Source organism: Strix aluco, chromosome 1, assembly GCF_031877795.1.
Source record: "Strix aluco isolate bStrAlu1 chromosome 1, bStrAlu1.hap1, whole genome shotgun sequence".
NCBI lineage: Eukaryota > Metazoa > Chordata > Aves > Strigiformes > Strigidae > Strix > Strix aluco.
Genome location: NC_133931.1, coordinates 137769573 through 137792385, shown reverse-complemented (window position 1 = coordinate 137792385; position 22813 = coordinate 137769573). Strand labels below are relative to the sequence as shown.

Below are 22813 nucleotides of genomic sequence, written 5' to 3'. Positions count from 1 at the left end.
TCCTTCCTGTCTTCATTTGAAAGGGTGCAAAACAGAGATAACTCACGCAGCTCCTCCTGGGCAGTCTTATTAACTCAGTCTTATTGACTGAGGTCTTGCTTAGCTCTTCACCTCTGCAGTCTGCAGATTAGAAAGCAGGCACACAGAGCACTTCCCCTCCTGCCATTGGACTCCAGTTTTATATCCCTGTTTTAATAACTGTCGCATGAAGCGATCTCCATCTAGGACACAGTTTTCACAAGGTCTCCCCCCCCCCCCCCCCCCCCATCTTTCTGACAGCTTATTATGACTGAAGTGGAAATGTTACATAAAACAAGCTGTTTATGGAAATCTTATTTCTGTCACATGAGCTCTAGCCTGATATGGCAGACACTATCTGGATGCAAGCATTAAACATATTAATTATATCTGTTATTATGCAATTCCCCTCTTATCACCACTGGGTTTTATAGTCCTGGTAAAATATACTCTGAGCAGTAAAATCATTGCACCTTAGCACACTTTAACGTTTATAACAATCTGACATAATAAGGATACTGTCATTGCAGAAACACCTTCCTACACCCATGTGGGTACTTGAAAATCTGTGCTTTCTCCATCCTCCTACATAAAGATAGTAGCTTAGGAACTTTTATGCTGTGCCTTGATTTTTAATGATAAGAGATGTCAGGTACCATTTAAAACATAAGAGATGAAAAGGAGACCATTCAGCTTTAACTGTAATGCAGCTTTCCTTTAGATGTAGTCACTTGTTCTGCTTCTGTGAACTGGGAAAAGTGTGAGAAAACATGAAACAGCTAAAGTTTTAAACTAGAAAGCATTAAGATACTATCTTAGGACCCCTTTCTCTCACTCTCAGATACCTAAAGAACATGAACAGCTTAAGGTGACAGACTTTGATGCCAGACTCACTCCACTCACAGCAATTAAGTATGCAAGAATTCTACAAATGAGAACTAAACTCTGGCCTGTAATGGTGGATCTAATCTTCTCAAGTGTGTATAATACCTATGTATAGATTGTTCTCTTGCACTTTAACAAGTGTTCATGACAGTGCTTCAGTGGCAGTCTTCTCAAAAACACAGGAGACAGGTTTTGGAGCCCAAAGATATGAGTTCAATCCGGACCTTGCTAACCTTTTGCACTTGCCTCAAATTGCACCATCAAAATAACGGATAAGTCTAGACTGCCTTTCTGGATTCCGACGCCTGAGTGCAGGATTTCTAGACAGGCTCAAGATTCTAGATTTTTGAATCCAGGGAAAAATTCCATATATGTTTTTGTTTAGAATAAAAAAATAGCATGTATATAGAGAAAATTAGCTAAATCCTGCAGGATGCTGATGGTTTTGAATCATGATCTAGATTTGGGGGATATAATTGTTTAAGCAGCACTTTTGCCCTGTTGTTAAGGTCAGTGTCCAAAGGTTGGTGATCCATATTTAGGAGAGCCAAGGTGCTAGATTCAGTGTTTATGTGTTACCATGCTGTGCAGCACATCTGGATGGCAAAACTGCAGTCAGAGTGGTGAGGCATTTTGAGTTGACATAGCGCTTAGGGATACGGTGTAGTTGAGAACTGTCAATGTTAGGTTAAGGGTTGGACTAGGTGATCTTCAAGGTCTTTTCCAACCTAGATGATTCTTCTGCATTCCCTTTATCTGAGCCACAGGAACAAAGATTGGTTCCAAGCAATCCAGTATGGCTTAAGCAGCAGCTCTGGATCTCTTGTTACATTTTGCTTTGTTGCTCCTTTGCTTTAGGACTGACACAGTTCTGGCTGTTGTCAGAGTGACAAGAATGGCTACAACAGCTGCCTATTTTGGCAAGGGCGTTTTGGAAGAGACCACAGAGTTTTGCAGTGGTGAGACATGACAGACTCCAGCCCTTTTACTAATACAAGAGGAAGATGCATTTCCTCCTGGGTTTTGACAGCAGCACCTGGTAGGAGGGAGGCCTGCGCGCACCCCATCAAGGAAGGGGTCTCACCTTCCAGGGGGGCATCGCCACGGCTCCGGGCGTCCTGCCGCCAGCCCCATCGGCCGCGGGACGGGGGAGGTGTGCGAGCCGGGGTGCCGGGCGGGCGGAGGACGGTGCCGCGCCTTGTGGCCCCGGGGCGGGGCTGCCGTAGCGCCTCGCCCGTGCATTGGGTCTCGATGCATACATAAACACAGCCGGGGTGGGCTCGACACACTCCTCTTCCCCCCCACCCCCAACCCAGGAAGAGAAGGGGGGGGAGAGAAATGGGGGGGGGGGGGGGGGGGAAGAACAACCGAAAACCCCCCCAGTGAGGTCATTTCAATGAGAGCGCAGGAGGCGATCAGACAAGGTCGACTTCGGCGGAGGAGCCGCAGCCCCTGAGGAGCGTGGTGCTGCATACCGACGGCCGCGCTGCCCGCCCCGCCGCGCCGCCCGGCCCCGGCCCCGGCCCCGGCCCCGGCCCCGGCCCCGGCCCCGGCCCCTGCCCCCGCCGCCGCCGCCTCCGCCGCGCCGGCACCTTGGAGAGCGCCGCGGCGCCGGGGCCGCGCTCGCTGCCGGCGCGGCGCTGCGCGGCGCTGCGCGGCGCTGCGCGGGGCCCGGGGCCGCCCCGCCGCCCCTCGGCAGCGCCCGGCGGCCGCGGATGCGCCGCTCCGCCCCGGCTGCCGGCGAAGGAAGAAAAGTTTGGGGGCGACTTAGGGCGGCGGGAGCGGCGGCGGCGGAGAAGGAGGATGCGCGGTTTCCCCGGCTGAGCGGGAAGGAAGGATGACCGAGGGAGGATGTGCACCAGCAGCCAGATCATCGGGAGCCTCCTGGTGCTCTCCGTGCTGGAGATAGGGTTAGGGGTGTCCAGCGTGGCCGTGGGGGCGGTCAGTTTCAGCCTGGTCCTCACAGAGCATAAACCTCAGCTGGGAGACTCTTCTCCGGTATGGAGCGGGGTGTGTGTACGTTAGCCATTTCACTCTCTCTTTAACTCTTTATGGTGATGATCAGACCGTGCGAAGGCATCCCCCTCCCTTCCCATCCCTTCCCCTCCTTTCCCTTCCCCTCCGCGTGTGCATGCTGCGCCGAGAGCCCCGCCGGGTCCATTGCCGATGTGCATGGGGTACGGTCTGCATACTCGTGGGGCGAGGGGGGAGGCGGGGGGGAGAGATGTGTATGTGTGTGTTGCGGGGGGGGGAGACCCCTTCTTTCTCGCTCCTTTTCATTTTTCAATTTTGCTCTGAACAATGAACTTTCTGTGAACCCACTCTCACACCTGGGAAAGCCCGATGCCTCGAGTGGAACACAGAGCATGGCTTAGAATCTTTAAATTGACCGTGAGTTTTGCTTTTTTGAAAAGAACAGCCCTGTCCCTTACGACAAGACTGTCAAAAGGTGTTTTAAAATAATGTCAAGGGTATGTCAGATGAGTTCTGAGCTTTTGGAGGAGAAAGAGAAAGAGGAAATGGGAAGGAAAAGGAAAGATGCCCATGATCTGGGTACCCTGAGCTTCTTGTAAAATGAACAAAAAAGTCAAACACCAATAATGGGTTAATAGAAGCAGCATGTTCATATCACAGAGCATTTCCCACTTCTCCAAAATGTTTCTTTTTTTTTTTTTCTTTTTTTTTCAGTTTGAGATATGCATGTTTCTAGGAAAAATTTTCCTCCAAATGGTTATTTATATTTATGAAACAAAGAGTAGGAAACATTGAACATTCAGCCTAAACATGAGTGGGCATTTTTGAACTCCAAAGCTGGTTTTGGCCAGCTTGGATTGTACAGCAGTATTTCTAAAAGGATTGTTTGCTTTGCTTGACATAAGATGATAAATGCAAAACACTCTTGGTTATTCATCAGCGTAACCTCCTGAAATTTATAGATTCATTCTGACAAAGTGCTTCATGTAATATTCTCACTGTCAGTAATTATTAATTATTGACAACAGTCATAAATATTTTTGGCAGTATATAAACACACACATAATTCTGCACTGCAGAACAGGTAGGTGACAAGTGAGAATGAAGACCAGATAAGATGATACAGTGGTCAACAGGTAATGATATTATCAAAATCACTTCAAAGAGGGAGGTTTCTGATCATTGATGATGAAGAAAAAAGATTACTCAAAAACAGGTGTCTATCTGATGATTTAATGACAGAGGGCAATATCCTGGATTTCACTGAAGTCAAAGAGTTTTCACCAGTCAGAGAGATCAGTATTTTATGCAGTGATTGCATTTTGTGACAACACTATCACAGCTCATACCATTTCATGACAATGCACATTTCCTGCTCAACTGTCTCATTCATTTTTATGGTTTCTGTTACGCCAGAGTTTGTACTAGCCATATTACATTAGATGTTGGCTGTGAGGACCTTAAAATCAAAGCAAGAGACAGATGTAGGATAAAAAAAATCTAAGGGAGTATAAAGAAACAACAAACCAAAACTGACTGGTATAACAGGTGGTTGCATTAACACACCAGCAGTCTGCTGATTTCAAGCTCTTCATCAGTAGAGTTTTAGAGAGGAATAAGACAGAGGACAATGAAGTGATTTTGTAGATGTTTACAGGAAATTCTCCCCATGTGTGAGTGCAGAGGCATGGAAGGGAACCCAAAGGGACTTGTTTGAAAATGTAACAAGTGGGTTAAGGATGCCCACAACCACAGCCAGCAGAGGCAGGCATCAACTGCTAGGAACTGAGCATAAAACTGCAGGCTGGGTAGGCAGAGAGAGGCCACAAAGAAACTGTGAAGCTTATGCTTCATGTAGTAGAGGAAATGAGAAATCACAGAGGTTTGCAGAGTTGGGTGACATGGTTATAAAGGCTTACTTACTTTGCCTTGAACTAAAGATCTTTGGCCTGCATTGTCACCATTATGGCACTGTCTTTGTACCGCGCCAGCAGTTCAATTTGTCTGCTAGGTTGTGTTCTTCTGACTGGAGGACTAGCAAGCAAGACAGGACAAGAAAGGGGCCAGAGATCTACTGTTCTCCAGGGATGCGTAGGGCCATGGGTAACTAGGTCCAAATTAAAACAACTGGAGAAAGGTTTGTTTGCACAATCCTCAGAATTGTCCTGCTGCAGAAATGACAAGCTGCGTTTCTGCTCAATGGATTGGGTTTATGTTGCCTGCATTAAAGAATGTCTTGCATAAAATATGTTCTGTTTTTCCAGTTCATATTCCTGAATCAAGGTTTTCCTTTGCAACATGAACATTAAGGTAAAGAAAGGGACATTAAAGGGAAAACTAATCATTTGACATGTTAGGACGCAAAACACTGGAGTTACGTTGAACAGTGTCATCTCTCCTATTGTAACTACCTGGAAATATACTGAAAACTTTCGACCCTGTTCTATCCTTCTGTGTGCGTGGAAGTCATCAGAGGCCCAAGTTCATAAGAAAGCAGATGAAGATAGCATCACCATGGAAACCTTAACACGAATTCCTAAAATTTGGGCATCTCAAAATCATACACATTCTATCTCCCATACTTGCCTCCCTATGATGCTTTGCATTTGATGCACATTGGCTTTCTTCTTAAAGGAGTTGTTCTTATTGTTCATTGTCTTCAGCCAAATAATTTACTAATGTACCTAACTTTAAGCATGTGAATCCCCCCCATATGATTATCCCACCCATAGATACAAGTGAGGGTAAGCATGGGCTGAAGTGCTCTGATCATTGCATGTCCTGTGTTATGCATAAGCAAGCCAGAGAAAGTGGAGTAGACAAGAATGAAGAAATGGAAAGCCTAGACAATGTCTACATCAAAAATGCATGAAAATGGGAAAACAGTTTCTAAATTTGTTGTTTTCATTGGAGTTGAGATGGATTAAGATAGTAAGAATTGTTTAAAAAGTAGCCAAAAGAAAACAACTGAAGGTGTGACTGACTTATCAAATTATTTGGAGCATGTGGAGATGACTATCCAATTAATTTTACATCCTATCCAGTCTGGTGTTTTAAAAAATAGTCCATGGTTGCTAATTTGGAAAAAAAAAAAAAAAACGATCTCACATAACCTAAGGTGAATGTGTTGTTAGTTTCTGGATTTTCTTTCTGTTTGTTCTGATCGTATTGGTATAACCTACTCCACAGGCTGTACTCAGTGTCTCCCAGATTTCTTTTTTCCAGAAACTGAGGTATATTTCTGAAATCCACCATTCCAATTCAGTTATATGACATACTATAGAAATGATCCAACCAATGAGCATGCTGAACCACTAACACTAACATAACAAGAATGACAGCATCCATAGCAAAGGCTTTTGCACAAACAAAAAAACCCAGAATATAGTAATTCAAAAAGTATTCACAGATTTTTTTAAATGGTCACATACTTTACCATCTATATTTAGAACATAATGGTTGCATCAATATCACTATGAGTAGTGACTATATAATCACACACACACATATGTATATGGCACTAATTCTCATTCTGCAGTGGTGAAAAAATTCTTGCTATAAATGAGATTCTTTCACAAAGAAAGAGAGATAATGAGAGATGAAAGCCACATCTTTAGTCAAATATGCCATCCATCTTTATATGCAAGAGAGATACCTGATGATTCACTTATGGCTATGCTCCTCAAGAGTAATAGTTTATTCCCTTATAAAGACAAATATCTAAATGTATTTGAGAGATATGCATTCTCTGGATGTTGATCAGTCTCTTTGTCTGTCTGTAGGAGCAGAGATATTGTTTCTATGATTTGTGATTTTAGCACAGTGGAAGTCTGCCTGCCCATTAAAAATCTGCATTTATAGTTTGGCTGCAGAAATCTGCTCCAAACTGGCACTTGAAATATTTGATTCCAATGACTGTTTTTTACTCAGAATTTGAAGGAAAAGAAAAAGGGTCAGTCAGTATGAAACTCTCACAGAGCAAGAACATCACTTTAGACTTAAATCAATGTTGGTGGTCTATAATTTTAAAACATTAAATATTGCATCTAGTTTTTACTGCTGCCAAGTTTCCTTTGGAAAGAACAGTCAAACTATTTTTTTTTTTTTTTCAAAAGAACGCTAAAAGATTCACATTATTGTTTAGCATGCAGACAAAATGCAGATGTGATCCTACTTTATTTTAACATGTGCATTGCATTTTCATCAAACTGACCATATTTCTGGCTGGCTCCTGCTCCTGATGAAATGAATCGCAGTACTGTCAGTGAGCTCAGTGGAAGATGGGGAGAGTTCTGTATCTATAGATGAGGGAGGATGTACCAAGGGTGGGAGCTTCTTGCCTTGCATGGAACCAGGACAATTCACTCCAGCTGAGAAGTCTTTCAGTAGGTTTTCTTTATCACTCAGACACTCCAGAAACAGAAACCAATCTGGAAGATGGTCTGTCCAAGGGGACTTGTAGTTCCTGGGTTGTATTTAAGAGGATCTGTTGAATATAGACTGACATAAGCATATACTTAAATGTTTTGCTGAGATAAGACTTTAGTTCACCTGCAAGGAATAATCTTTAATTTATTACTTTTTGAGACAAAAGCAGTCATATTCTAAACTAAATATTTGATGGAAAAAACAACAAAAAGCATTATTTACTATTTGTTATTCTGATAGGGCCTAAACAAGTAAATAAGTATTATTATTTTGTGCTGAGAATTTGAGCATTTTTCCAGATGACCAGAGGTTCTTTGAGTTACTGATGGCAGGTAGACTTTCATGTTCAAGTGCAAGGTCCTGCACATGGCTTGGGGAAATCCCATGCACAAATACAGGCTGGGTGATGAGTGGATTGAGAGCAGCCCTGCAGAAAAGGACCTGGGGGTATTAGTGGATGGAGAACTGACTATGAGCCAGCAATGTGTGCTTGCAGCCCAGAAAGCCAACTGTATCCTGGGCTGCATCAAGAGAAGTGTGGCCAGCAGGTCGAGGGAGGGGATTCTCCAACTCTGCTCCTCTCTTGTGAGACCCCAGCTGGAGTGCTGTGTTCAGCTTTGGGGGTCCCAACATAAGAACATTGACCTGTTAGACCGAGTCCAGAGGAGGCCACGAAGATGATCAGGGGGCTGGAGCACCTCCCCTATGAGGACAGGCTGAGAGAGTTGGGGTTGTTCAGCCTGGAGAAGAGAAAGGTCCAGGGAGACCTTGTAGTGGCCTTCCAGTACTTAAAGGGGCCTACAGGAAAGATGGGGAGGGACTCTGTATCAGGGAGTGTAGTGATAGGATGAGGAGTAACGGTTTTAAGCTGAAAGAGGGTAGATTTAGATTAGATATGGGGAAGAAGTTCTTTCCTGTGAGGGTGGTGAGACACAGGAACAGGTTGCCCAGAGAAGCTGTGGCTGCCCCCTCCCTGGCAGTGTTCAAGGCCAGGTTGGACGGGGCTTTGAGCAACCTGGTCTAGTGGAAGGTGTCCCTGCCCATGGCAGGGGGGTTGGAGCTAGATGATCTTTAAGGTCCCTTCCAACCCAAACCATTCTATGATTCTATGATTCAGAGACCCACTTCTAAATTTCCTTGAGTGTTTCTACAAACCATTTCCCATTTTCAAAGCATCTCTGCAGGCCTAGAACTAGATGAATGGAAACACTAATCACAGGGACTGGGATGGAATTTAAACTGCTTGAATATGACTTGAATCAGTGGGAATTGTAGCACCACCTGAGCTGATATGACCAAACAGCACACTGTCAGGTCAAGGTGTTAGCTCAGATTAGACATGTTTTAACACTGTCTCACTTCAAATAGCAGAGCCCCCCTCTCAGCATGACGGATTTGGTGGGACACAGGGTTGGGTTGTGGCAATGCTGTTGCTTATGGGTCTGGGTCTGGGTGATTTGCAGCCAGATAGACATACCTGTCTCTACAACCCCTTGCCTGGGACAACACCACCATTAGAAATTTCCATCCTGCTTTTGCAAAGATTATTTTGTTTCTCTATGGAGGTAACAGGCAAACCTACCACCCATGCTCACTCTTTTTGCCCGTTGTCATTTTTCTCTAGCTTGATGCCTTTGTTTTCATGAGCGGATTCTGTGCCCTTTATGCCTTCACTAAGAAAACTTAATCCTGTTCTGAAATACTGCTTTGAAAAAGAGTTACAATTAGAGATACCTTCTCTGCTCAATTCATCCATTAGGGATTTCAGGGTTTTTTGTCATTTGGATGGAGTTGAAACAACAAAATTATTAAATAGAATGGTCCTTTCTAGACACTACTCATTTCAGATTTCTGGGTATTTTCATAGCAGTCATATGTTTATCCAGTTTCAGTGTAAAACACAGATTTTCTGGTTTACCACCTGACAAGAGTAGATAGAAGTGGAGCTGTTGATTCTGTTTTGATGGTTTATTCTTCCAAGTAGAGGATTATTTGAATAGGTACGATGTGCTTGCATTTTTACTGTGTTATATTCAAATTTGGAATAATTTCCCTTCCTCTGTTTCATCAGATACATATGGATGACCCAGAACACTGGAGGGCTTTCCACAGAGTGTACGTAGTTTGGGCTGCTTCTTTGTCATGAACAATAGCTAGGGATCAAGCAGTCCTTATATTCAACAGATTTTCTCTACTATTTTCTTCAGCCTCTCTCTAGAAATATTTTCCATAGACAGTTTTCATTTTCTCAGGGGAATTACACTCACCATTGCTTTTGCCTCCTCAAAACTGAAGAAAGAAAGGTTTCTTAGCTTCAATATATAAAATAAAAATAGTTCCTTTTCTTCTGCATGATGGAAACCAACAAATCTTTGGCTCTCTGCAGGTATAATTAAAACTGAATCTTTTTTTCAGACTACCAGTAAAAAAGCCCCCTTTTTCCAGGAGAAAGTGAAAGAGGCCAAGTCTTTTGTTCCAGAAAATATGAAATAGGGATGGATCCAAACCACAGAACTTGAATCTAAATCGAGATTTCAGCCTCCTTACTGAAATTTCTGAGTGTTTGAATCTGAGGTTTTGTTTCAAGCCCATATTTAATATAAAGTAAATTAAAGCAGGCTCAAAATAAACATTCTCCTTTTCTGGGAGGTCTTTGGTTCTTTATTCCAAAGTTCAACAGACCAAAAGAGAGATTTTCAAATATGCACCTTGAACATAAGCAGGCACAGCTGTAGTGTGAATGACAAAGACTCCACAGACAAACAGACGCTACTGCATCACCTCGTAACCACACTATCAGAGCAACTCTGACTCTGCTAGGCCCCTGGCAACTAGCAAAACTTCACTGAAAAGGGGGACTGAGGCACTCACAGCTCACCCAGTCTCTGAGTAGCTTTTGTGCTTTGTAGTATCTTTCTTTGGATTTTTAGTAATCACCCAAAAGTGGTTCTGCCCTTATCTATTATTAGATGATATATTCAATCCCTGCCTCCTCTGCTAGTCTTGACATGAACATCATGTATCATAGGAGGTATGAGTAAGTCTGCAACTAAAAGTAACCCCAGAGCAATGGGAATTGGTTGTAAATAGTGATCAATGTAGGTTTTTAAGTGAGATTTTGGGTCTTTTAGCCTTTTATGATTTTTCTGACGAATAATAATTAAAACCAAAGTACCACAGTAAAACATCTATCTCAATAAGTCCCAGCTGAAGGTCCCTTTCTGGCTCACAGGGCATTTTGGAGGGCTTATTAATTTAGCTTATCCTTCATGAAATGTTTTAGCCTTATTCTCAGCATGAGTTGTGAACACTTCAACAATTGTTTATTCTTTATAAGGAGGTTATCTTCAGTGATGTATTTCTTTTCCACTCCTGATTTACTTTATTTTCAGCATAAGTGTGTTTGCCTTAACTTACTTCATGTTTGACATGGTTAGAAAATGTAACTACATTTAAAGAATCCAAGAGGTTGGTAAAAATTGACTAAGGAAAAACAATGATCAAGTAGAAAGGAGCAAGTTTTCACCATGACAGTATTAGTTAGTCATGGGTAAACTGTAGTCCAGAGTAGCTCAACGGTTACATTCCAAGTTTAACTGGTATGATATATGACATGAAAATGAAGTCTTTCAGGGTAGCCAAGAACAGATAGGGAGTGGCAAGATAACAGAGCTCCTGGTGTCTATATTTCAGTTGTCAGTGTTATAAAATAGAAGAGTTCAAAATTAAAAGACAAACATAGGAAATTCCTTTTGAGTCTGATTTGTACTCGCATCCTTTTTCTGGTACAAAGAGCTAGTGTAGTTTCTCCTATCTACTTTTCACTATTGCTGATCACAATACTGAGACATCAAAAATTTTACAGAAAATTACTACAGCATCTACAAAAAAATTCCAAAGTCCCTAGCTGTTCTGTCAAAAAGCAATGACCAGAGTCAATCACATATGTCCCACTGACTTCCTAACCTTTCTAGAGGTCTCCATATTGAGAAGCCTAGCTAAGGTAACTCTGCACGAGCAGTGTTCCTGAGGCCTGGGTATTGTTAATATTCTCTCTGTAAAGGTTTCCACTGCTTCCAGTGAATCAGATTCCTCTGCAGCCTCAGAAGACAGTGGTAAACTTGGCTTATCATTTTCAAGTCTTTGCATGAGGTTTAACTGCCTGACACTGTGGCTGAAATTCATCCATTGGTTTTAATAGCAAAATGCCTGCTGTCGTAAATAAATAACCATATTGATTTTGGAGCAAGCCTTTTCTCTGTTAATGTAACACACTATCATCTAAAAAAACCCAAATAATATTAATCCTTTGCTACTGCCTAAGTGCTTTTCTTCCAAAGTTTTTAACATGTTCAGGCACACTAGTGCAGTTTCACAATTTACTCGTCTTGTAGTCATACAGATTATAAAACTCTGGCATGATCTTCTCTAGCTCACACAGAAGAACGTGGAAGAACCAGAAATACCCAACTCCTCGAGTTGAATAGAATAGAATAGAATAGAATAGAATAGAATAGAATAGAATAGAATAGAATAGAATAGAATAGAATAGAATAGAATAGAATAGAATAGAATAGAATAGAATAGAATAGAATAATTTCAGTTGGTTTTCTGTTGAGTTCTTTAACTACAGGAGACCTTATCCCTTGTGTATATGTATAAATACTATAGATATACAGAAAGAAAACATACAGAGTATACATAAAGACCCTGACACAATAAAATATCATAGTATCATAAAATATCTCAAGTTGCAAGGGAACCATAAGGATCATTGAGTCCAACTCCCTGCCCCTCACAGGACTACCTAAAACTTTTTCATATGACTAAAAACATCATCCAGATGCTCCTTGAACTCTGACAAGCTTGGTGCCGTTACCACTTGCCTGGGGAGCCTGTTCCAGTGACCGAACACTCTGTCAGAACCCTTTCCTAATGTCCAGTCTGAACTTCCCCTGATGCAGCTTCATTCCATTTCCTTGTGTGCTATTGCTGGTCACCAGAGAAAGGAGATCAGCACCTCCCTCTTCACTGCCCACCTTGAGGAAGTTGTAGACTGTGATGAGGTCACCCCTCAGCCTTCTCTTCTCCAACCTGAACAAACAAAGTGACCTCAGCCGCTGCTTGTAAGTCTTGTCCCCAAGGCTTTTCACCATCTTGGTCGCCCTCCTCTGGACACACTCTAAGAGTTTGATGTCCTTCTTATATTAAGGCACCCAAAACATACTCGAGGTGGGGATGCACCGGTGCAGCATGGAGTGGGACAATCGCCTCCCTCGACCGGTTAGCTGTGCTGTGCTGGATGCACCCCAGGACACAGTTGGCCCTTTTGGCTGCCAGGGCACACTGCTGACTCATATTCAACTTGCTATCAACCCAAACCCTAGATCTCTTTCTGTGGTCCCAGGGCTCTGGGAATCTCCAGCCTCTTGTCCCCCAGTATTTATGTATAATCAGGATTACCCCATCCTAGGTGCAGAATTCGGCACTTGCTCTTGTTAAATTTCATGTGGCTGGTGATTGCCCAGCTCTCTAGTCTATCCAGATCACTCTGTAAGGCCTCTCTACCCTAGAGGGAGTCCACAGCTCCTATCATTGACAAACTTACTTAATGTACATTCAACTCCTGCATTCAGATCTTTACTCCAGGTAGTCCCTCAGATACTTTAACAACGATGGAATACAGTAGTCACCCTTTGTTTTTGAGAAGCCAATACCTCAGGGCTTGTAGATTAGGTCATTCACTATTCTTTGGTTTTCAACTGGGAAATACCTTAGTTAATATATATGTGTATGGCACTGCATAAAGGTGATTTGGAAGGGTGAGTGTCCTGTCCTTGAAAACAGTAAAGAATAGCAGAACTGCCCAAACTGGTGAGTTCTAATGCTGAGTGAATCTGTAATTTGCTTGTTGCTTCTTTGGTCATATGCAAGGCTAATATAACTTGTTCATTGTATTCCCTTCTGGCTAGGAAAGACTGCACAATGGAAATAGAAAGTCTTCTTCAATTGAAGTCAAAGGTAAAAAAACCCATTGACTTTAATAGGAGCAGAATTAGAGCATTCTTGAAAAAATGGGTGATCTATTCTTTCAGCTTTGAAGGTAAATTATCAATCCTCCAGCTTTCAAACTAGTTCACATACACTTGTTACAAGTTGAAACTATCTTTGATGGTATCTTCCAGATCCTTTCTGTAAGCTTTCCAGAACTCATCAATTTTTCTCTATACAAAATTTTCCTTTCAATCCCATTCAATTACTACAGAGAAAAATTATATTATTAATCCACTTTATCAAGTCTGACTGAATAGAACTTAATTACAGTGATGTCTTCAACAATTTTTTTTGAGGTTTCTGCATTAATGTTGAGAAATACAAAACACTACATGTGAAAACCTGAAGCATGCCTTCAGCTGAAGGCAAGATGCAATAACAGGACTGGGAATGAAACTTCAAAACTTCACAGAAAGCCTGAGTTAAAATTTGCAAGGCAGGTGTGATAGTTCTGAGCGGAAATCTCCTCTGCCTATGGGAAAGGGGCAGAGGGAGACCTACCCATCAGTTTTTCAATTGTTATTTCAATGGGTGAGCTCTAGTAGCAATTATCATGTCCTGGCACGTCCTAAGCCATTCAGCCCAACGGTCTACAAGACCCAGCCCTCTCCATAACCAGATTGGTATTAAGTCCACATCCCATGCTTAGTGTAGAGGTAAATAATATACAAAATTTAACCATATTCTTTGTGGGGAATGGATTCAGAGGGCCTAACTCAGAGTAAAAGTACATCTCAAGGCTTATGCTTAGCTATATGCATGAACTCTTTAGTTGGAGGGAGGTAAACTATATATTAAAGCATCTCCTCAACTGAGATGCTGAAGTTGCAAAATTTTGGAGGGTAAATGTGATGTACATGCAATATTTCACATGGACCCTGAATGCTGTATAGAAACCACTTAATATTTTTTTTCATTTCTTATGTAACAGCCAGGTCTGTTCTGTGTTTTAATCTTAAATCAAGGTCAAGTAGAGCCTTTTGCTAGAAATACCATCTCAGTGCAAAAAGGATGTGGAAAAAGCTAGTTTTAAAGCTATAAAATTACTTCCCAATAGGGATGTAGAGTTAGCTTTACTGAAAATAAGTAGCATAGATTTCTTAATAAAGGAGTTTATGAGGTATCGAAGAAATATTTTGACAGCATTGCAAGTACCTGGAGAAGGCCTTATTGCTTTCATACAACTAGTGTAGTTCCTACCAAGACTGTTCCCTCAGGGATTATTCACTGTTTCCATCATTAAACTTTTTTGTGGGAGGAAAAAGAGACATCAGAGAACATCATCAGTCTTTGGTGCAGGTCACTAAAAAGCATTGATATCTATTCATATCAGCTGGTAGGGGGTGTTTCAGTTTTTGTTAATTAGTTTTTGCCTAATGCTTGATGCAACAATTGGCAGATCAGTGTGTGAAAGGGAACTACATGAAAAAAGTAGATACCTTCATGCTATCTCTTGCAAAGTGGGCTATCTAGAATCTGAAACAGATTCTCCTGCATGATCAGTGTAGTCACACCAACAGATGTACTCTTATTTACACCTGCACCCACAGAGGTGACCGAATAGCATTCTTGCCCAGTGTTCCACTGTGTTGAGGACAACAATCCATGTATGATGCCTCAGTGGTTCAGATGGCAGGATCAGGGCATTAAGTACCTCAGCTATGCTTGAAAGTAGATGATTTGGATCACTGACTATTACCTTGCTAAACCTTTCTGAGAAAAAAAAAAAGAGTAAAAAGACATCTTTTCCTTGCAACATTGTGTTTGGTGGGTTTTTTTGTGTTTTGTTTACCCAAGCAGCTTAAAAGTACGATTTTTTTTTTCCTTTTTTACGAGTAATCATCCTCAGTCTGACTTCTCATTCCATTTTTTTCTCCTTGGATAAGTGTGTTTATGGTTGGGTTATAACTTCCTGAAACATAAGGTTTGTGACAAAAATGCTGACAACTGTAACCACTGCCTTACCTGCTGTTGTGGCCACCACTACAGCAACACAGCAGGATTTAAACTTGAGACCTTAAATGATGAAATAATTGTTGTTTTTTTTTCTTTGCAGTTTCTTCTTTGTGGAATATGTGGAATATTGTGCGCCAAAAAAAAATCTGGACTTGTTGTAAGTTTTTCTGCTGCATATATAATGCATAAGAATTTGAAAGGCATGCTTATCTAACTTGAACTCCTTACTGGGGGCTTTCTGTGTCCAAGTCAGTAAAAACTGCAAGTCAGTGGTCCAAAAAAACAATCAGCACTTTGGGTTAATCAAGCAAAACAAAGCAGTTTTGAAATGGCCTATTTAGGTCATGCCTATTTAAGTCACGCATCCCTATTTATCCCTGTCTGGATAAATTTGGACGGAAAACCTCCTGACACAAATTTATGCCAAGTCAATAAAAAGTTCCCCAATAACGTCACTGGATTGTATCTTCTCTCCTTCAAAACCCAACACTGGGCTGCCACCTCAGTGAGGCTGCTGATTAAGTTTGATTCTAGATATTGTAGCTGTTCACTGTTTAAATAAGTTCTTTTTGCAATCAGAATAATGTATAAGCCAGTTTTAAAGTGATGGCGGATGTTTTCTGTCTCTTCTAAGAATCAGAAGTACAGTAATTTTTCTGACTACAGCAAAATGGTGTTATTACTACACAAGTCACAGCAGAAGCACATGTTAAAGACATGATCCTATTGTAAGTGATAATGTCTGGGTTAATTTCCTGTCAGCTTGATTATTCTGCCATATACAGATGGAAGTCACGTAAAAGCAGCATAAGTGTGAAGGGAATCAAGATGTCTTTCAAATTATTTTTGAATATCAATGCATTATCCTAAACCCTGTTACAATGAGAGCCTCATTTCTTAAAGCATGTGGACCGTAACCAGTTTCTAAAAACTGTCTGTTCTGGTGGTCTCTCATGGAACAGTCACTTCCCAGTGGACTGCAGCATGCAGCCTGAATGCCACATTCCTGACGAAATTCTCATCCCAGTTGTGTACAGAAGTGGTCTTTAAGGGTCCATAAATTGTTCCTATCACAGTAGATAAATACATATACAAAGCCATATTGAGCAACATGAAAGGCCCATCTAGATCAACATCTGACAGGCCAGCAGTATCAAGGGAAGAGAATAAGACAGTAATTTAGCAGTGTCTCCATAATAAGGTCTTTTGCCCTCAAATCATTTGTGGATCAAGGACATCCTGAATCAGGGTGGCATCTTTGTGATTAAAGTGATAGGAGGTCTTTAAACATGTCTCATTAACTGCAGACTGTTTCACATCCTTCTGAAGTTCCCAGAAACATTTTAACCAAGTTGAAAACAAACACATAGCACTACACTGACCTTCTGTAGAGCTACAACACAGGTTTCTTTGTTGTTTCTCTTGCTTCTTTGTCCAGCACATTTACCTTGAACACTTTTGAAGTCCCCACAAAAGCTGTAGAAAGCCTCCAAACTGCTGTCTGACTGAACAAATTAGAATTGAACAGGAGGCAGAGTCAGATGGCACAGAAAGCAAGAGAGATTCACTGCAAATGCATAAGGCGTTCACTCCTGAGGAGTGGTGAGAAACTGCACAATAGAAAATTATGACACATTCTGTCATGTTCTGTTTTGAATGAAACACTGAAAATCAGAAGATTTGTGTCCTAGTAGTCCTTCCATTGAGTAGCTTTTAACATGACCAACTTTATCTTACATGCAACATCAATCTTAACTCTTTTACAGCAGAAAGTATTGTATTCCCTTGGAGCTTTGTAGGAGCTGAGGGAGTTAGAAATGAGCCTGTGCAGTGTTTTGTAGTCCATGATGCTACTGAAGCACTGAATTATGGTTAGTCTCATTTTTTATATGAACGAATCCGTCTCTGAAAAATATTACTGTGACATAACTCTCTTGTCTTTCCTGACAGATGATACTTTTTTCTGCCTGTTGCATCTGTGGACTAATCGGAGGAATCTTAAATTTTCAATTTCTTCGTGCTCTGACAAAGAAGTCGTCTGCTCTTTATTCTTTGCATCTTGCCTCCATGTCTCTTGCATGCATTGGAATTGGGGGTTGCACCCTTTCTTCATGGCTCACTTGTCGGCTAGCCAGCTATGAACAAAGGCGAATGTTCTCAGAAAGAGAACATTCATTGCATCACTCCCATGAAATGGCAGAAAAAGTGAGTTGTGTGTCCTGCCTTATTTGTTCTGCTTCTCCTAAAATGCTACTGTATGTGTTAACGTTTACAATCGGCAAGAGATGTATTCAGTTTTCAGTTTTATATGAGAAAGAGCTTCTGGGAAATGAAATGCTGCCATTCTGTCTAAGCTTTCTTATGTTGCATTATATGGAGCTATTTTTAGGTACTGTATATTTGCAGTACATCCATTTCAATGAAGTACATCCATTTTCAACATAATTCCATTTTATAGCTATTCAAGGGCTTAGCTGCTAAATATAGCACTTCATAAATAATTGGAAGCCTTATTAATATGGATTATCATGTATTGTACTGTGAACAAGCACAGAATGCTTTCTATAACCACATCATTGCATGCTTCCAGGAGTTAATCAATTTCTTCCTCTTCCAAGTACTCAGCTTATAAAGTAGGTTATTTAAACACAAAAGCCACAGTTCACAAACCTAGATGACTAAACCTAAGCACCTAAGGGCTTATTTAGACACCTAAATGAAACTGGTCTGATTTGCAGCAGCACTGAGCATTTACTGCCCTTCTCTGTTAAAAGGAAGTTTACCAGGGTGTCTAGGTCTATGTTTAGGTGCTGAAACTTAAGCTCCCAAAGTTGAGCACGTGGGGCCAAAAGAATTAATTGAATAGAATTCTCTAAATGAGCTCCTTGGATTTACAGATCTGATTAATGTTTGAGGACTAAAATGTTCACTGACACCCTGCGCTTTATGTTTGGACTCTGTATCCAATGCCTTTCATTTAAGAAATGAGTAGGAAGGAACAAAAGAGGAGCGGACCACCCATCTAAACCTCCACATGCAAGTTTGCATTACAGTTAAGTTCAATAGTCTGTATCATATCTACTGAGACCTCTGAACAGCAGAGCAAGGATTAATTCACTCAGACTGTAGAATGTTTTCAGATTCCCTGACAAAACATGCTATAGCAGTTAAGTGTGCATTGAGTAGAAATTATTTGTTACTATTCTTTGGCTTCTGAACTGAAATGAAACTCCAAGTAGAACTATGGACTGAATTCACCTTAGAAGATATTTTAAACATGTTTTAAAAGGTTAAATAGTACAAGTTACAACAGTAACATAAAGCAGGGTGATAAAATCAAGAGAAGAGATACATTTCTCCCTCTCATTTTAAAATGAAGCAGAATTCTGATGAGCTATGTAGACAAGTATGACCATGGTCTTGCAGATGGTAGACTAGATCTTGCCTCAACAGCGACAAAGGTTAAGCCCATTTGAGAGAAAAAGAGAGGGAAAGAAAAAAGAAATGGCCTGGGAAGAAAAATCTTTCAAGATACAAACACCTGCCAACCCCATCAATTTAGGCTGAAGATAACCGTGTATAGCAGTAGTTCACTGCCTCCCTTCCTGGCCTGTTGACCCACCGAGCTTTTAGACACTTTAGCAGTGAGGATTGCCAGGTACTCACTTATCTTGGGTGAATGGCCGTGACGCATGTGCAGAGCAACCCTACTGCACATGCTCAGTGAACGTGCAACGTGACCCACTGATGGTGGACACCCTTCATGTGTGTTGTAGAATCAAGTAAGCATGTGTAGATGGTCTGATCTGGGACTTCTTAGACCTACAGCCTGGGGACTACCTGCTGCTGGCAGGTTTGAGTACATTAGCTCAAGGCATCCCCCTAAAAAATAATGAAAGCTACTTAAAAACTTACATTAAATTAGGCCCTGATTTAGAAAATAGCTTTAAAGTGTTTTATCTATAAGACTATTTTGTATATATATACTGATATACAGTAATATAGACATGTACTGCATGTGCATTTGTTTGTGCTATATTTATTGTATAATTGTTATATTTATATTAGAGATTGAGGGGTATTGAAATAACCGACCTGCCCAGCTGCCCGGTGGTTCCCCCGACACCAGAGTTACCTCCAAGGTACGCTGAACACTAGGGAGCTACCATGTTGTTATGTCACTTCAGGAAGGGCCACCTCTAAGAGGAAGTCATAGTTTCAGCTAATCAAAGTTGGCTGAGGCTGTGATGTCACTCTAAGTCAGGAATGGTGCTTCCAGGTAGTGACATAATTCTACGTGGTGAATGCTGCAATCTGGAAGTAAGTTGAGTATTTAAAATATTCACCCTAGTTATAGACATCCAAATGCTCCTATTTGGATGTTGCCACCATTGACTCACTCTGCTTCTAATCTGTGTGCTCCTTCATTTCTTGAATTCAGCAATGTTTTTTAATTTATTAATACTTTTATTTTTGAAAACAGAAATATTTGGGAAAATAAATGGTTTTCAGTATTTTCTGAAATTATGATGATATTCTAATAGCTGATGTCTGCAGAGGATTCAAGTGATAAAGCTGACAAAAGGAAACTTACACTCATCCATGAGTAGCCTTCTGACAGATCACTACTATCAACCTGTGGCTGACTGATAGTTAAATGGCTTTGGCATTCTTGGTCCCTTTCCCAGCTGACTAATATACTCAGCGTAGACCAAACAGAGGGTTTAGGCACCTAAAACCAGGCAAAACGTAGTGCCTTGTTTCAGAGCAGACAACCCCCAAGCTGGGATCCAGAGTCCAGTGTTAGGCATGCCTGTTCCTCTTTAGTATACGAGGAGAATAAGGCACCACACAAAACCATCCAACACCATCACCTACTGAATGGAGAGATGGGTGTTAGGAAATGTTCAAAATTCACTAAGTTTACATACCTTGTCTTCTCTGAAGCTTACACTTGATTCAGGAGTATTAATTGGCAAGGCTGCTTGGTTTGATGGCCCTAAATTTACTTTGTAGAGAGGAATAGGACATCCTTTCAAAAACTGTGCAGGAAACAATTAAGTCTTGTGATCTACGTTAAAATTTAGCTGATAACACCAGAGAGAGGAGGCATCAGTGCTTCCACTTTATGTTAAACTCCTGAGTTCTGGTCTCCGCTTCACAAATTATTTATAAATCAGTATTGTGGATTAAAAGAAGAGAGGGAAAAAGTCAGACCAGGAATAAAGACCAGGTCCCAGAATTTTCTTCTCTTTACAAGAATCTCAGCTACTATGCTATAGAGTCAGGCTCACTCTGTCTGTCTGTCTCTCTGTTTAGCCCAATGAATCTTGCTTTACATTCTTCATAGAAACTTCCACAAGAAGGGGGACAAACAAATCCCTTCTCGTCCACATTTTCTTCAAGAGTACCCAGGAGGTAGAAGAGGTTAATTTAATCTTTCCATGCAGAGAAGAGCTTCTGGTTCTCATGCAAATATTTTAGAACTAGCCCAATGGTGGCACCTCCACCTCATCTACCTGAATTTTAAAAAGAATAACCCAAATTGCATTTTTATGTGTGCCCTTTCCTCTTGGCATAGTTAGATATTCTCTGGGATCTGTCATTGGACATAAGCAGCAGATCACTTAATTTCTGCATCTGGATTAGATTTGGTATGAAATAAGCCTAGGACTGCTCAGAATAAGGCAGTTCTGAGCATAAACTCTATGTGGCTTTGCAGACTTGAAGGTCAGAGAACTGCTTAATTAACGTAGTCATCTCCAGGCTTAGACAGCTAATAAGTAGGCATTTTTGGATTGCAATTTGAGAAGTAGAAAAATCTAACTCCAAACAAATCTTGGTTCAGGTGCTTCAGGATTCTGACTCATGATCAGGTCAGTTTACTCCGGGATGACTCATCTGCCACTTGAGTAGCAATTGCTGAACTGCTAAAAATTGTTGTCTGGCATATTAAGGGAAAACCAAAATCACTCCCATCCCAAGGCAAGCAGTCAAAACCCTTAGACCCTATTTGGATCTAGACCTACTTCCCAAATGTCTATCCCAGGTAGCATTGAATGGCATCTGTTTGTAGCATGTCAGCACAGAAAAAGGTTTGAATGGAAATGAAGACTTAATTACCACCTTGTTCCCTTGTAGATTACCACACACACTTGAATTGATGCACTTTCAAACGACAACGTCACAAAACTTGCATGGATGCCATCAATGCTGTACATGTGGTCTGAGAGTAATGTTCAACTTAATCAGTATCAATGAGTCTATCAGCTTTCAAATGTACTTAATTTATGTAGGAAGAAATGTGATTTTTTTTTTTGTACAGTGAGGTTTATCAAACCAAATTAAAAATGTAAAGTTTTTCTGAATGAAATTCAGAGTTTGTTAAATTTTTATTACAACCTTAGCTAACTGAATTTCAACCATACCAATTGAAATTTTAATCAGTGTTTTCTCTTCTTGTTCCAGGAAATGACAGACAACCTAAGCAATGGTGGCCCACATCTGATTTATAATGGAAGTGTATATTAAGAGATTTTAAAAAGTTCCATGGAAAGAAGTGGTTTTAGAATTTTCTTCAGGAAAAAAATAGACTCCAAGAAATTGAGAAAATGGAACTATCTTAGCTTTTATGGCTCAAATGTCACAACTGCAGAACAGCACAGTTGCATTTCTCTTTTAGAAACATGTTCAAAATTTGTCTCCTAAACATTTTGCGGATATACAATATTTATTCACTTCCTAGCTACTCTCTTTTGGTTTTTTGTCTGAATAACTTTTCAGAATTGTGATAGTATTTGAAATAGACTTCTCAAGACTCTTCTTCTCATGGAGTCTCAAAAACCAGAAAAAAATAATTAAACTGGACCACATTTAGTCTGGTCACAGGATTCCTAAAGAGAAGAGAAGAGGACAGAAGAAGGATGGCTCAGGGGAATCTTTTCTCCTCTCCACTTAGGAGCATCTGGTGTAATATGATGGCTTCAGATCATGTGGCATGGTACCAGCAATGCATCTGCACAGTCCCCCTCCCCACACTGCAAATGCATTCAGCCTCAGTTTTCCCAATAGATCATATCAAAAGAGAGTGCAAATTACTCTTCCAAAAGGCTCCCATTTCACATTCAGAGTGTAAATGAACAGTGTGCTGAAAACAACACCAATGTCTTTGTTTTGAAAGACAGAATGCTCTAAGAACGCCATAAATCAAAACCTCAACAATGCCTTGTTGTAAAGAAATTGTAAATATTTCCAATTTGTGAATGAAGTATATTTCGTAATTTGTTCATAAAAGATGACAAATAAAATGAAATTGAAACCAGAGATTTTAGAGATCTTTTCTGTTTTTTTCTTGTTAGAAAGATCTTACAAAGCTGAACTGTCATGCTTGCAGTTTTGCACAACACACTGAAAGGTTCCTAAAGGGGGGAAGCGAGCTCAGAAAGGAGAAACACAAAGGCTGAACAGAGGCACGGTCAAGGTTAGAACACACTGGCAA

The 22813-nt window shown here is 40.9% G+C and overlaps 1 protein-coding gene across 5 annotated transcripts; it reads left to right on the top strand.

Annotated features, from left to right (window-relative positions):
* Window positions 1-2621: 2621 nt before the first annotated feature.
* TMEM196 (transmembrane protein 196) lies at window positions 2622-22507 on the top strand. 5 transcript variants are annotated; one of them, XM_074849308.1, is made up of 5 exons: window positions 2622-2913; window positions 15416-15472; window positions 17266-17520; window positions 19384-19457; window positions 21784-22507. In XM_074849308.1, the coding sequence occupies exons 1-5, from the start codon at window positions 2755-2757 to the stop codon at window positions 21788-21790; spliced, it is 552 nt and encodes a 183-aa protein (XP_074705409.1). In that variant the 5' UTR covers window positions 2622-2754; the 3' UTR covers window positions 21791-22507. The 5 variants fall into 5 exon arrangements, with proteins under 5 accessions (XP_074705409.1, XP_074705399.1, XP_074705427.1 ...); XM_074849298.1 differs by having other exon boundaries at window positions 2622-2919; XM_074849317.1 differs by having other exon boundaries at window positions 2628-2901.
* The last annotated feature ends 306 nt before the right edge of the window (window positions 22508-22813 follow it).

Bases quoted from the DNA above. Each gene is read 5' to 3' on its own strand.
- TMEM196 (XM_074849298.1), top strand. From the start codon at position 2,755: ATGTGCACCAGCAGCCAGATCATCGGGAGCCTCCTGGTGCTCTCCGTG. The intron at 2,920-15,415 runs GTACGTTAGCCA...TTTTCTTTGCAG, and splicing joins CGGTATGGAGCGGGGTGTGT to TTTCTTCTTTGTGGAATATG. The intron at 15,473-17,265 runs GTAAGTTTTTCT...CTTTCCTGACAG, and splicing joins AAAAAAAATCTGGACTTGTT to ATGATACTTTTTTCTGCCTG.